At 37.6% G+C, this 16,398-nt stretch overlaps 1 protein-coding gene across 5 annotated transcripts in view; it reads right to left on the reverse strand.

Moving 5' to 3' along the window:
- MYLK (myosin light chain kinase) overlaps nucleotides 1-16,398 on the reverse strand; it is a 410,235-nt gene that overhangs the window by 20,250 nt on the left and 373,587 nt on the right. For all 5 annotated transcript variants that reach the window (XM_074214675.1, XM_074214673.1, XM_074214672.1 and 2 more), the window contains 3 exons: nucleotides 13,671-13,794; nucleotides 2,785-2,937; nucleotides 667-790 (listed from right to left, as the gene is read on the reverse strand). In XM_074214675.1, coding sequence (XP_074070776.1) covers nucleotides 667-790; nucleotides 2,785-2,937; nucleotides 13,671-13,794 — 401 coding nt within the window. The remainder of the gene's footprint in view (nucleotides 1-666; nucleotides 791-2,784; nucleotides 2,938-13,670; nucleotides 13,795-16,398) is intronic.

Below are 16,398 nucleotides of genomic sequence, written 5' to 3' on the forward strand. Positions count from 1 at the left end.
TCCTCATTTACAAAGTGAAATGGAGAATGTAATGTAGAAAATATTAATAATGTAAATTAAATTTTAAAAAAGTGTTTTATATTCTTTTTACAAAAAAGCCTGTTGTTAAACATTTGTCAGCATACTACTGCTCCAAAACCCATGTCAGTGGGGTATGTACCCTACTTTTTCCAGAATGGGTAAAGGCTATATTGAAGTCTTTGAAGTCTTTCGTCCAGGCCTCAGACATTGTGTGGGCAAATGTTAACCCTGCTTATTTCCATTTTCTTGTCTGTAAAATGAGTTGGAAGAAATGCCAAACCACCCCAGTACCTTTTCTAAGAAAATCCCATATGGGTCACAAAGATTCAGACAGGACTGAAATGACTGAACAGCAACCTGGTGAAGAATAAAGAAATATTAGTTGACCACTAGGAGGATTTAGCCCATTGTCCAGCTTCATCGACATCAAAGGGCTGGAAGGAACCTCAGAAGTCACTGAATCTGACCATTCACTTTACAGATGAAGTAACTTAGCCTGAGATTCTGTCAACAGAGCTATTTGAACATTTAGAACATGTGAAGCTTCCCTGGGAATAAAGGCACCACCACAAGACAGGAAGCGCGATCATCCTGTGTCATGGTGGTCTGCGGCCATGAGCCTGGTCACATGGATTTTTACATTACCTGCCATTTTCTTCTGGCCATGTACTTTTTCATCCGATCTTTGGAGAGCTTCTTGGCTTCCATATTTTTAGTGTCCTTCATTAGCCATGGATGTTGCAGGCACTGGGTACAGTTCAGGCGGTTCCTAGAAGAGACCATCCAGAGAATCAGAAGGTTAGAGCCAGAAGACATACTGGCAGTCATCTTGTTCCTCCTCCTCAGCTGAGTGATGAGCAGAGGGTGTCATCAAGCCAGCCAGGTGGAGAGTTGTGCATGTGGCCTGGGTCTTTATGCCTCAGGACTGTGTTCTCCCCGCTAAGCCAACCTGCATTTCTAACAACAAGAGCCCTTCTTTTCTTGTATCCATCTACCTCTGTTTCAGCTTAGTTAAAAAGAAGTAAGAACTCTCCAGCTTCCAATCTACTTTATTTTTATTTTTTTGTTTTTTGCAAGGCAATGAGGTTAAGTGACTTGCCCAAGGTCACACAGTTAGATAAATTATTTAGTGTCTGAGGCCAGACTTGAACTCAGGTCATCCTGACTCCAGGGCCAGTATGCCACCCAGCTGCCCATCAATCTACTTCAAACTGGTAAGAGAAAATGCAGCTGGGATGGTGGTGGGATGTAGGGAGAGTGCTGAGCCTGGCACAAAGGAGATCAACCTTCATCACTTAATGACTGTAGGATCAATGTCTATCTCAGTTTCCTCATCTGTAAAAGGAGGGAAATAACAGCATCTACCTCCTACGATTGTCCAGAAAAGTAAATGAGGAAATATTTATAAAGCACACTTTAATCCTTAAGGCTCTTTATATAAAGGCTAGCTATCATTACTATTATTAATACTAAAGAAAGTCCCAGAACCTGAAATTTTGTTCTTAATCTGAACAGAAAACTAATTATGACCACTCAAATACTGAGTAATGATGCAATGTTAGGCCAACATGTCTGGGTCTGCTATAACAAGGAATAGGCTGCACTGAAGACCTCTGCCTTTCTGCCTCTGTTTCACTTTCTAAGAAAAGTAAAAGTGATACATGTAGCTGAAGGACATTTAAATCATAGAGCAACAAAGGACTCTATATGTGAAATACAATTGAGCTTCTATTATCCAAAAGGTTAAGAAAGAAGATCTTCTGGCTAATCAGATATTTTGGTTAGTAGTATTACTCTTTGGGGCAGCTAGGTGGTGCAGTGGATAGAACACTGGCTCTGGAGTCAGGAGTACCTGAGTTCAAATCTGACCTCAGACACTTAATAAATTACCTAGCTGTGTGGCCTTGGGCAAGTCACTTAACCCCATTTGTCTCACAAAAAACAAAAAAATAGTATTACTCTTTGTACCACATGCAAAGTTAGACTATGAGAAATTACTAAATCTACAACTGTATTGAATATCCTTGAATATATCCCTAAAGCAGTAAGCAATTTGATAGAGGTTATACATGTTCAGTCATGCAAAGCATATTACCACATTAGTCATGAAATTTAGATTTTAAGTTCCTTAAGAGTCAGCATTTCACCACATCTTATCTTTGCAATCTCAGTGCCTTGTATGCATTAGTAGATATTCTGTGATTATTGCTCAAACTTAGATCTTCTGATTGATTCCAAGTCAAAAGCTTGATATATTTCATCACAGAACTACTCATGACATAGTTCTTTCAGGGTTTCATAAGCTGGGATCCATCAAATTGCTTGTAAAATATATTTTGAGAGCTATATTTCAATTTAATTGATTTCCTTTGTAATGCTATGAATATTATTTTTTGTAGTTATCAGTATTATTGTGAGATAGGGCCCATAGGCTTCTCCAGACTGTCCAAGGGGTCCAGGACTCAGTGAAGAACTCCCAATTGTTTCAATCCTTGGCTACACTGTATATAACCACTATATACTATATAAGAATCTACCCTATATAATATAATAATGTATTCAAGCTCTCTCATCCATACCAACAACCCACCTTTCTCTGTTTACATAACACTCTACAACAGTGTGAGATCATAGAGGAGTTGAAATGGAGGGTAAAAGATTGAGTAGTAAGGGGGAACCCTCCCCTTTTTTAATCCCAACTCCTCCCCCCCCCCCAAAGTGAAAGAAACAAAAAAAAACCCACTGAAATCTTAATGATCTTACTTCATGTCCTTTTTCAGCAAGTTGCTAATGAAGTCCTTGGCATCATCAGAAATTTCATCGAATGCTTCATCGTCAAAGTCCCAGGTAGCTGAGGTAACATTTGCTAAAGTTTCATTGTCATTGTCACCCATGAAGGGGGAAAGTCCACTGACCCTGGGGAGAGAGAGATGGATAGAACACAAATGAGCAGGGAGCAGGTAAGCTAATAGGGGTGAAACCCTTAATGATATTGAGCTGCCACCAAGAGTCTGACCAAAAGGACAGAAGGTGAGAGAAAATTATGACCTGACCAGAATATAAAAAGTAGTTAAACTAGCCTTACCCCAGTTACACTGAATATCTTCAGTTACATAAAGTAGTAAGATTTCAGACATTATCAAGTTGTGTTTTACTTTTCCATCAAACATTTTTTCCCTATTGCTGAAAAGGAAGTTGTTCATTGTGAATAAGGATTGCTTCAGACTTAGAATTTGTATCCCTCACATGTAGTATAGTGCTTGAGTCAAAGAAAGCATTTGATAAATAGTTGATTGATGGAAATGAAATGTTTTGTTCCATAAGTTTTTTTTTTAAGAAAAAAGGGAAATTAAATCAAAGAGAATTCTCCACCTGGATCTGGTCCTCTCCCCCCCCCCCCCCAACCCTAATCTTTCCCTAGGCCCTAGTCATAAATTTTCATCTATTTTCACAGAAAACAGCCTATATTGGGGGTAAAGGTAAGGAAAAGGGCAGAAAAGAGAAGTATAATTTAAGCCTTATCCAATGTGGGATATATATTCCATACCTCAAGAGATCCTTGGGGAGGAGATCCTATACTGTGTTGAACATTCACAGAAACCAACTAACATGATATAGGGAAAGGGGGAGATTCTGTTATTTGTCCTTCATTCTCAAAGAAGATCATGACATCAGGGAGGTGATGCCATGACAAGCACATTAATAGGATTTGAGTGAGGGGGTGCTGTGTTAAGTCATCAGCCTTACTTTCTCCTCCAGAGTCATCTGGATCCAGTGTCCAGATAGGGATCAGGATGACTGGAGATGGCCCTGAGTGCATAGAGTGGGAAATCTTGGCCTTCTTTACCTAGGATCTTTAATAGGTCTCTGACAACTGAGATTGAGGCAACTGTTGTTCAGTGATTAAGGAAGGCACAAAAGAAAAGAAGAACTGATCTCTTTTGCATAATCAAAAAAAAAGTCAATCTGGGATAGGAAGATTCTTAGGGTTTCTGTTCAAAATAGAAAAAACTGCTTTTTACATTCATTCTGAGCCAACCAGGGCCCAAACTGCGAAGGAGAGGAATGGATGGGAGTAAGATAAAGGAATAGGCAGTGTGACTATCTCCTGTCCAGAATGATTGACATGGGCAGAAGTGGGGAAAGAGATCATGTGACACAGACCCACTGAAAGGTACTTGCTAGAATTCAATAGTAGAAGATGAAGAAGGGTGGAAGGCACCAGGACTCACATACAGATTACAGAAAGTTTCAGGGTGCAGAAGCTGCCAGATGAAGGGGACTTGGGGAGGAAGAATGCTCTTTCACTGTATATTCCTGGAACCATCTCAAACTGGATTGTGGACCAATTATTAAAATTTTCAGAGTTTTACATTTCAGAAATGGGCAATTGTTACAAAGGAGGGCTTGATTTATTGTTTTGTTGCCTGTCAAGGCTTAAAGTGATGGGAAAATGTTAATAATATACCTTATCTTTCAAAGAATTTCTGTGAAGCAAAAATACTTGGAATTAAGTTTATTCTTTCATTCTCTATCCTATTTTGTTCTACCATTCCATTTTGACTTTTGGAATCCTTGTCCTATTGGTCATTTTTTTAAACTTTTTGAATTTAGCAATCATCAACAAACATGAACCTTTCAATATACAAAAGAATGACTTGTAACTGAAATGCTTTTGAACAAGCAAAACATCAATGCATTAGAATTAGAAGGAGGAAAAAAATTGTAATATTTCTGTAAAAATGGTTTAGTTAATATCAGGAAGTATGAGAAATATATATAATATATGAGGATAAGAACTATTCTCCAAGAGATATGTGGTCAATGGATAGAAACAAATGAGGAAAGGTAAGATATCAACAAGCATATGAAAAAATGCTTCAAATCACTAATAATAGATTTCAAAAAATTCCAAGATTCTACCTCATGTCCATCAGATTGGCAAGGATGGTAATACCAGAAAAGGACAATTGTGGAGACTAGGGGAGGGCAGGACATAAATGTACTGTGGGTGGAATGGTGAGCTAGAAAACAATATGAAGCTTAGAGTAACATTACTGTACATACTTGGTTTTATTATTAACAAACTGTCTTCCATGTTAGATATGTAATCTCTTTTCAGAAAGTATTGTATGTATATTTTGCATTTATTCACAAGTGCAGAGAGTAGAGATTGTATCATTTTCTGTTTGTAGCCCTAATGATTGTAACCCTGACACAATGATCAGCAGGGAATAGTCAATAAATTCTTTCTGAATTAAGTTGAGTTGAATTATTATATAAAAGAAGGAAGATAATCCTTGCTTTCCAAACATGGTAGGAAACCAAAGGAAGCTAAGAACATACCCTGAGAAACTCAGTTGAAAAGACTATCTACAAGTAGCTTTTTTACATCTCACAATTAAATTCCAGACTCCCCTGCCCACAAGATTTTTGGGACACCTTCTTTTGCATCATCTATCCATGTGCTTAGAGAATACAGACTTATCAACTGAGCCAAATGTATGTATGTTAGGAAAGTGAACTGAAAAATAATCACTTAATGCCCTCCAAAGCCAAATATAAATGACTTCTGGATAATTTGTACAACTATTTTCATTAGTTCTTAAGAAACAATTATAACTACTTCAACAAAGGAAAATAAAAGTCGGAGTGCAAGATCAGACCAGTACAATAAGGTTTATATCCTGTCAGAGCATTAGGAGATCAGGATATAAGAAAGTATGCTTGTTCAATATGAATTCAAATATCCCTAGAGTACATTTATTTCTTTTTAAAAATCAATTTTATTTTATCTTCAGGTCTTCATCCATTTTCTTTCACCTTTATCCCCACTGAGAAACCAGGAAAAGCCAAATTCATCTACCTATATTTAAATATCTTAAGATGTATTTATCATCAGAGTTCATAACTCAAATCCTTATTGAATTTGTTTCTATTGTTAACCTTACTCTTTGAGGTAAATTGTATCTTACAGCTGTGCCTAACTTTTAGCCACTGAAAATAACCCTAAAAAAGAAAAATATAACTTTTTGTGACTTGAATCCTAATGTGTAAATATGTCAGGAGTTTGCTTTTAAAGGGAAACTTATGGAGATTATTTTTTTTTAACATTTAGAGACTTTTTCTGAGTTTGATCCTGGTGGGGTGATAAGGGATAGTAACTGGAGACTTGGCTGCATAAGTCTGTTTGTCCTATGTCTTGCTCCACTCAATGTGTAAGGTTTAGAATTCCTGAAAAGTAGAGCCAAACCTGCTCTAAGGACCACCAGGGGGCGGCTCAAACCTGCTGATGGACTCAGGCAAAGTCTCACAGATGGGCTGGTGGGATAATGTACTCCGATGGGAGAACAAAAACAAGAAACCAGTCCTTGTTGATTATTTTTAAATCGCAGCTGCTCTGTGATAAAGGGCAGTCTCTATCGGACTGTTGGCAGCACAAGGGAGGCCCCATGCAACTGCAGAAACTGGCTTCTGCCTATGCATATTATCATGTTGCATAAAACTTGATTTCAAAGCATCTGAATGTTATTTTATTTAAAAAAAATAACAACACTGCTCTTAGATGAGAAGGCAGTCCTTTGTTTGCTAGATACTACATCTAAAGGGGTAAGGGATTTTTAAAAATAAATATTTATTCCATTAAATATTAGCAAATACATGTAAAAATGTTTTTAACATTCTTTTTTAAAATTTTGTATTCACAGTTCTGTCCTTTTTCTCCTGCTTCCTTGAGAAAGCAAGTAATTTGCTATCAATTGTACATGTGAAATCATGCAAAACATATTTCCATATTAATGGTTGAAGTTTTTGTATAAATTCTATCCATGTGACCTAGAGGCAGTGAACTATGATAGATAAGAGAACAGTGTAGAAGTCAGGAAGACTTAGGTTCAAATTCCATCTACTAGTTATAGGACTATGGCAAGCGACATCACCTCTCTGTACTTTGGACTTATATATCAGCTGGGAAAGAGTTCCTGGTCCTCTTATCTACTCGGAATCCTGCCTTTAATATATGTACTATTCCATGGACCTATTCTTTCATATAGATCTCCTTTATGTGGAAACTGTCTTAAAATGGAAATGAGGCTGTTTTTGTCATGATCTTAGATGAGGAAATTCATATTTAATATAAGGACAGCTACACTGGGGCTTCTTAGCATATAGTTCAGATGACAAACAGATTTACAAAACAACTTTTCTTAACAAAAACCCCATGGGTCCTCCAAGGATTCTTATCCTCAATTCATAGCTTAGGCACAGAGAATGATTTAAGTGGTTTATCCATAGCCACACAGTAAATGGGAAAGCTGGGACTCAATCTAAAACACAAAGGCTGGCACCCTTTGCTGCACACTTTGGAGATGGCAGATATTTTTTCTGGCTGTTGAATGGGTTGCATGAAGACCTTTCACACCAATAGTGCTTCCTTCTATCCTTGGGGCTCCTGGCTGGGCTCACCCAGTATATTTCCTTGCTCTGTGGACAGCTGGGTAACATTCAGGTCACAACAAGAAATGAAGAAATGTTGATTGGGTCAGAGGAGAATGCAAGGCTCCTTGCTATGTAATGTCTGTTCCAATTTTTGGAGGTTCTGTCAGACCTGATTTCACTGGTGGGAGAAATCCCTGGTGGAAAAACTGCTTGGTGATGACACTTGGTCACTTATAATCTTTAAGGATTGCTTGGGTCCTAAAGATATTAAGTCAAATGATCAGGGTTCCAAAGTATATATAATGTGAGTAGATTTAAACCCTATCATCCTGACTTCTAATCCGCTAGCCATGCTGCCTCTGGCATTGGTCCTACAGACATTCACATAAACAGATTCACTCTGCTCAGGAATTCAGCCATAGTTGTTTCTCTTTTCTCTGGTCACCAGAGTCCCTGCCCTGCAAAGACTTGTCCCTAAGAGAACTGAGCCAGCCGTTATGTTCAAGTATCCCAAGCCATGTCAATGTGACAAAGAAACAGGAATGGTTCTAATGGTCATTTCCAGAACCCTGCAAAAATTTGAGAGGTGGATCACCCTCCCCTCTAGCTGTACTAAACAGCCAAAACAGGTGAGGATGGAAGGCGATAAGGACTCTTAGGCTTGGGTGGACGAATTTGAGCCCATTAGAATGTCTTTCAAAGCAGTTGCAGGAATTTTTGCTCCTGCAAAGCAAAAAGAAACCAAAGCCTTAATTACTTTTTTATGGTCTAACCTCAGTCACTTGTTTTCCTTTGTTTTTTAAATTTCCATTTGAGATAAAAAGAAAAAAAAAGTCACTCAACTCTCTCCTAGATCTTAGAAAAACAAACATTCTTGTTTTGGAATGCTAAAAGGTCCCAATCTGCAAACCTCTCTTCCTAATTAGGAACTGTATGCTGGCAAAGAGACATTTTAATTGCAGGAACCACAACTCTCAAAACTTTCCTTGTCTTTGGCTAGGCCTCCATGTCCTTACCCCTATGCCATGGAACTTTAATTGCCTTCTTCCTTACAATCGAATCTGACTGAAACGCCCTGGCCTCACCCATCCAGTCTCCTGACTGGGCCCATCCTGCCCTTTGTCATCTCCTGGGCACCACTGGGCAAGGGAATCTCATCTGTGGGTCAATCCGCCTCACAAAACAAAATGTCAGAAAAAGTCAGACATGGCAATGTCTCCCTTAAATATGTCCCTCTAACTTTATAAAATGATCAGTGACGATTCCTCTTCCACCTCTGTCTCATCTCTGTGCACTGAGATCAGTGGGGATTGCCACATATATTACTGGTTTTTTGATAGGTTCTTATTTTGTTGAGTTTTTTCTCCCTTTAAAATTTTTTTGTTATCATGGATGCATTAGGACGTCAGGTGGGAAATTAAAGTGATGTGAAATAGCAATAAAATTTTTAAAAACTCACATTTTACATAATAATAAAGCACTTTAGGGGCGGCTAGGCAGCACAGTGGACAGAGCACTGGCCCTGGAGTCAGAAGTACCTGAGTTCAAATCTGGTCTCAGACACTTAATAATTACCTAGCTGTGTGGCCTTGGGCAAGCCACTTAACCCCATTTGCCTTGCAAAAAACCAATAATAATAATAATAATAATAATAATAATAATAATAATAATAATAACAACAACAATAATGATAGTAATACAATTTAAAACTTATCTCTTGCCTGTTATGTGACCCTAAACAAATCACCTCATCACCATTCACCCCTGTTTCCTCACTGATAAAATGGGCATAATTATATTGTTAGTAGGTATCTCAAAGGATCATTGTGAAGAAACTACTTTGTAACCCTTAAAACCATAGCTATGTAGCACAGAGGACAGAAGAGAATTGAATTCAAATCCTGATTCATATATTTACTTGCTATGTGATCTTGGGCAAATCACTTAATTTTTCTCAGCCTCAGTAGTGGGGATAATAGATGGGCTTATTGTGAGGATTAAAAGAGATAGCAAGTTTTAAAGTGCTTTATTATTATGTAAAATGTGAGTTTTTAAAAATTTTATTGATATTTCACATCACTTTAATTTCCCACCTGACGCCCTAGATTCATTCATGATAACAAAAAAAATTTAAAAAGGAGGAAAAACTCAACAAAAATAAGAACCTATCAAAAAACCAGTAATATATGTGGCAGTCCCCATTGATCTCAGTGCACAGAGATGAGATAGGCAAGAATAGCCATGACTAAAACTCATGTAGTTTTCAGACTCCAGGATGAGTGACCATGCCATGAGTGAACAACTATAAAAACTGAAAATTGGGGGCAGCTAGGTGGTGCAGTGGATAAGGCACCAGCCCTGGAGTCAGGAGTACCTGAGTTCAAATTTGACCTCAGACACTTAATAATAATAATTACCTAGCTGTGTGACCTTGGACAAGTCACTTAACCCCATTGCCTAAAAATAAAAAAAAGAATTAAAAAATCAAACTGAAGATCGGGTTAGTGGATTGAGGAAAAGGACAGCTATGTTATTAGTCCAAGTCTTCCAATCCCACCATCATACTGGGACAGCCTTATCTATAGGAAGAAAGATATATATTTGGGATGAGAGAGGGAAGAGAACAAGAAGTTAATAAGGAACACTTTGCTAAGAACTCCTTGTTCAATTGTTTCAGTTGTGTCCAACTCTTAATGACCACATTGGGGTTTTCCTGGCAAGGATATTAGAGTGAATTGCCGTTTCCTTCTCCAGCTCATTTTACAGATGAGGAAACTGAGGCAAACAGTTGTCCAGAGTCATACAATTGCTAAGGGCCTGAGGTCAGATTTGCACTCAGGAAGATGAATCTTCCTGATTCCAGGCCCAGATTCTACTGTACTACCAAGCTGTCTTGTTAAGTACTTTAAAAGCATCTTTTATTTGATCCTCTGGGATCCAACACTGGGAAGCAGGTGTAATTATTACCCCCATTTTACAGATGAGGAAACTAAAGCAGACAGGGTTACACAGCTAGTAAATATGTGAATCCACATTTGAACTCAGATCTTCTTAACTACAGATTTGGTGCACTAATCCCTAAGACTTAGAAAGCAATTAAAACCAAAGTTATCAATCCCCCCCCCCCCAGATTCTGTTTACTTCACTTTGGATCAATATGTCTTTCCATACTTCTCTGAAGTAATATTCATTTTATCCTATTCCAATACATTCATGTTCCACAATGTGTTTAGCAATCCACCAACATAAGGGCATATCTTTTATTTCCAATTTTTTTTTGGTTTGTTTTTATTATCACAAAAAGAGCAGCTACGAATATTTTGATGCATGTGCAGCCTTTCTTTTTATCAATGGCCTTTTGGGGTATATGCCTAGCAATGGGTGAGTCAGGGTCATGCCATTTTATTCACATTATTAGTATAATTTCAAATTGCTTTCCCAAATGGTTGTATCAATCCACAGCTCCAACAACAATGTATTTGATGACTGCAAAGTGAAGTAAGTAATCTTTTAAGAAAGAGGTGAGAGATTCTTTGAGAAGATCTAATGAACCTATTTTTAGGGATTTCTCTCTGTTCCACAATCATCAGGGCCCAGAAACCAATGCCAAGTCACGTAGAAGTGCTGATCACTAGGGCAGGAGAGAGTTGACAAACCAAGAGAAGGGGGACCAGATTCGAGGACATTTTTCCTACAGCCTCAGGCAGGCCTAGAGTCAGGGGGAAAATATTTTCTTTGGTATAAAAGTGTTTTTAAAAAGACATTTAATCCATTTTAATGTGTGTTTGAAAGTTACATTGCAATCAGCTTGGATTTGTCTTTCTTTTAAAAGAAAGAAGCTCTGTATGACAGAAACAAGTTTGTACTTGATCTGAATCTGGTGTTTGATGGATACAGATAAGCAGGTAGGGGAGGCCTGGGAACAAATTAATCAAGTAGATGAGAAATTCCCTTATGATCAGGAAATGAGTCTCATGGAAATATTTTTGCATGAGATGGGCCTAAGGTATTTCTCCCTCCCTCCCTTTAGGCTTCTATTCAAGGAATGTAGCATTTGAAAAATCAGTTTGGAATGCTAAGAAAACTTTTCTCTGATGAGTTTGGAATAATAACTAACATTTTGTCCTCCCCACAACCCTTCCAAGTAGGTACTACTATTATTGTTGACATTTTTCAGATGAAGAAATTGAGATTAGATGATTTACCCCAGACCACACAGCTCAGGAAGTATTTGAGGTTGAATTTGAATTCTAGACTTCCAGACTCCAGGGCCAGCAGTCTATTCGTTAAGCCTCATAGCTGCCCTTTAATGAATGGAGTCAGTTCTCTCTAGCTAGACAAAGGCTGGTGGGAAACTTCAGTCAGGAGCAGAGAGCTGCCTCCAACTTTTGATGCAAAACTGACCTAGGAAACCAAAGCTTGGAATATTCAGCTACAGCTGAGATAAGCTGAAGTGAAGGGAAGGAAGTGTTCTATTCACTGGAAAAACGATAGAAATAAGCAGTGACTTAAAAAAAAGACCTATTGTAATTAGCAGAGAAGGCACTGAACTGTACCCAGGATATGACATTTCTTTGTATTTTGCTTTAACAATGGATTCCATATTAAAAAAAAAAGTTTCTATTTGTAAATGATTGATGTTTATATTTGGTTGTCTTAATAGAATTATATATTTGCATAAAAGAATGAAAGATTTTAGATAAAGAAGGAGCCTTGAAGGATATCTCATTCAACTTTCTCATTTTAAAAATGAGGAAATTAAGGCCTGATGGTTACATGGGTGGTAAGTAACAGAATAGAAGACTGAATTTATGTATTTGGAGTAAAAATGGGATTCATTCCACAGGTATTACAATAGAGAAACTCTAAGGGCATCTGGAGAAGCTATTTAATTTAAATACAAACTGCCAGAATCTTAGGTGACTGACTTCAAGGCTTACCAGAGTGTATTGGACATACTAAGTCTTCAAGAAACATTTGACAAATTGACTCAAATTTCTGAATCTATATGAATGAAATCTCTCTGAAATGGGAATTCTGATCCATTTCCAGGGAACTCCTGCCTTCTAAAACAGGGGCTTCTGTTTTCTTTACATTGTTTGCTATTTGTATCTCATCTTTCTATTTGTTTCTTGTTGTTTAATTCCTGAAGACATTTTTCTGAACTTCTTTCTACTTTTTCATCACTGAGAGCATTCATTAACTGATACTTCCTTTCATATGACTCTGCTGGGTGCTGCAACAGAACATTGGAAAAGCAGATGAGAAGTACCCTAAAAGGAGATTAAAGTGCTGTCAGTTATATACAAAGAAGAAGTTCTTGAAAATATACTTCCTCCCTCTCCTTGAAGAGCTGGAGGACCAAGGATATGGAATGCTGCAAAATACAGTGAAACATGGTCAATATGTTAGTTGGTTTTGCTGAATTAAAAAAAAAATCTTTGTCATGGGGGAAGGCTTGCTACATAGAAGAGAAAAATATTCAGAAATGAATATAATATAAAAGCAAACGCATCATGGTCTTGACTCATTATAGTATCTATTTTAAGTTTTTTTCTTTTCCCTAGGAGTGGGGATATGTTACCCTAAGTCATCCACATTTTCTCACTGAGATTCTTTATAATCAGTGGTACAAAGTTCCATTATGATGAGAAAACTGAACAAGGTTGTCACTACTGAATGTCTACAAAGAATAGAATTTATATTTGATGTAGTGATCTGGCCTTGGTTAAAAATATTTAGCTCATAACTCTGGATCTCACTTGAATCAAAGCATCGACATTTACCAGACAGACTAACCCCTTGCCTCTTCCCCTTCACATTTTCACCCTTTCTTCTAGATCTTCTTCACTGATAGAGTAAATTATGCTCTTGATTTAAAGTCAGAGGACCTGAGGATAAGCCCTAGCAAACTCATTTTGCCACTTACTAAGAACTATGTCAATTTAATTTTGTCTTCTGCAAAATGAGAGCCAACTGAGCTTGGCATACATAGTTCACATCAGCAGACTCTCATTGACCAACAGAATGAAGCTCTTTTCTGGTCCTGGCTCCTTTAGACAGAATTGGGCATCAAGTCTCCACAGTTCAGAGGATCTTATCTAGAGAAGGCTATTTGATGAGCTAACATCTACATCTACTTAAAGGCTTGAAAGTCTTTCAGAAATGTGTCCTTGACAAGTCCCCCACCCCTGGCCCCTGGCAGGACTCACAGGATGTAGCAGATGACTCCAATGCTCCACATATCAGTGGCATAGCCAATTGGTTCATAGTTGATCACTTCAGGGGCAACAAATTCTGGGGTGCCGAAAAGAACCTTCAGGGAACCTGCATTCTCTGCAACACAAGGGGAGAGCATCATTCTTCAACAATATTCTCAGAAAAATGGATTAAACCTTGGTACTGATGGACTGCTCTGGGTAACTCAGACAAGAAACTCACAGTATGAGATATTCAGTGAAAAACAAACATGTTTGGAGAATATAAACTTTATTTTTTTGAAATTATTTTTTTCCTGAACTTAATAAGAATTAGCTAGCATTAACATAATATGTTAAAGTTTGGGGGCAGCTAAGTAGTATAGTAGATGCCTGGAGTCAGGAAGACCTCAAATCCAGCCTCAGATACTTATTAGCTGTGTGACCCTGAGCATGTCACTGAATCTCTGTTTGCCTCAGTCTTCTCAACAGTAAAATGGAGATCCTGAAGAAGGAAATGGCAAACCACTCTAGTGTCATTGTCAAGAAAACCCCATAAAAATGGGGTCAAAAAGAGTCAGCCACTACTAATATGACTTAAAAACAACACAAAGTTTAAAAAACAACTTTACACATATTATCTTATTTTATGCTCACAACAACCTTGAGCTGCTATTCTCATTTGGCAAATGAGGAAACTGAGGTTGAGAGAAGTTAAGTGATTTGTCCAGGGTCACATAGCTGCCAAGTATTTGAGGCGTATTTTGAATTCAACTCCTTTGTATCTCGCCATTGGGAAGATCTTCCTAGGCAGCTAGGTGACTCAGTAGATGGAGATCTGGAGCAAGAGGTAGGAAGATCTGAATTCAAATTTGGCCTCAGACACTCAGTGGATGTATGACCCTGGGAAAGTCACTTTAACTGTGTGTGCTTCAGTTTCCTCATCTGTAAAAATAGGTTTAATAGCTTTCAAAAGGCACTCTGAAAATCTAAAGGTGAGATATAAATGTTGATTATTATTACTCCCCGGATCTTCTTTAAATTCTTCTTATTTCAATTTAAATTTCTTTCCCAGGTTTAAATTAATTAATTTCCAGGCCTCAAATAAACATAATGAACAGTCTCTGGTTCCTGAACAACTTATACAGTAAATAATTTCTTTCTTTTTTTTTTTTTGCACGGAGTGGGGTTAAGTGTCTTGCCCAAGGCCACACAGTTAGGTAATTACTAAGTGTCTGAGGCTGGATTTGAACTCAGGTATTCTTGACTCCAGGGACAGTGCTCTATCCACTGAACCACCCAGGTGCCCACACAGTAATTTCTACCCCAGTTCTCTTGATCTTGATATCAATGGCTCCTAGAACCAAGAGGACTATTTATTGTCTAACCTTAAGTCACTGTCCTTAGCACTTTTTCAGTATTTTTCTCAGAACTGAAAATACTTTTATGGGGGTGAGACAATAGAATTAAAAACTCTTTAAGAGCTGAAAGGCTAACTTCTGTCTTCATATAGATATTATTTGCAAAAACACTGAGTTTTATTCCCGCCGAATTGTTTTTGGTGTTAAACTTTTGATTTCATTGGTATTAGGGAACTCCTGGTAAGGATTTTTCTCTGAAAAGAGAGAGAAACACATCTTTAAAATGAAGAGGTCCTCTTAGTTGGCCTTAGAGCTCTCTTTTAGTTCTAAGATTCTATAAAATGGCCATTGACTTGGGTCCCTTAGAGCTTTATTATTAAGTCCCTCAATCCCTTAATTTTTCCCACAATTTCACATTTTCTCGGTAAAAAAGGTCTTTTGTTCTTGTTTAGTTGTTTAAATTGTGTCCAACTCTTCTTGACTCCATTTGGGATTTTCTTGGCTAAGATACTGGAGTGATTTTCCATTTCCTTCTCCAACTCATTTTGCAGAAGAGGAAACTGAGGCAAATAGAATTAAGTGATTTACATAGTTTGTAAATGTTTTAGGTCAAAGTCAAATGCAGAAAGATGAGTCTTCCTGACTTCAGGCCTGGTACTCTATGTTCTGCACCATTTGGTTGCCCCCAAAATGGTCTTCCTTAGAGTCAACTTTTCATTATCTAGTATCTAACGATATAGAGAATTATTCATATAAATATAAGCATGCCTGCATATTTCCCCCCTCTTTCCCAAGTTGCAGCCTACATTTTTGCTAAGAAATAGGGTAGTGCATATAAGAAAAAACCCTGGATTTGGAGTCAGAGGCTCTGACTTGAAACTCTGAACTATCTCTATAAACCTTGGGTAGTGCTTAGTCTAGATCTGTGGTGTCAAACTCAAATAGAAATGGAGCCACTAAAACACTAAAACAGCCCTTGAGGGCTTCAGTTTGACCTAGAAAACAATATATTAGTATTATCTATGTTTTTAAAAATTTTTAAATTTTTATTAAGTATTTCCCAATTATATTTTAATCTGGTTCAGGTCACACTTGGGAGTGTTGTGGACCACATGGTGGGCACTTCTAGAACAGAAAGAAGGTTTCTAAGGATCTTTTACATCAATAATTCTATAATCTCCAGAGAAAGAACTGATGGAGCCTGAATGCAGATCAAAGAATAAAATTTTTCACTTTCTATATTTTTTTTAAACTTTGGGGCTGTGTCTTCTTTCAGAACATAACTGATATGGTAATATGCTTTGCATGAATGAGCATGTATAACCTTTAACAAAATGCTAAGTATCTCAGGGAAGGGGTAAGTGGGAGAGAGAAAAAATTTA

Source organism: Macrotis lagotis, chromosome 1 (assembly GCF_037893015.1).
Source record: "Macrotis lagotis isolate mMagLag1 chromosome 1, bilby.v1.9.chrom.fasta, whole genome shotgun sequence".
Taxonomy (NCBI): domain Eukaryota; kingdom Metazoa; phylum Chordata; class Mammalia; order Peramelemorphia; family Peramelidae; genus Macrotis; species Macrotis lagotis.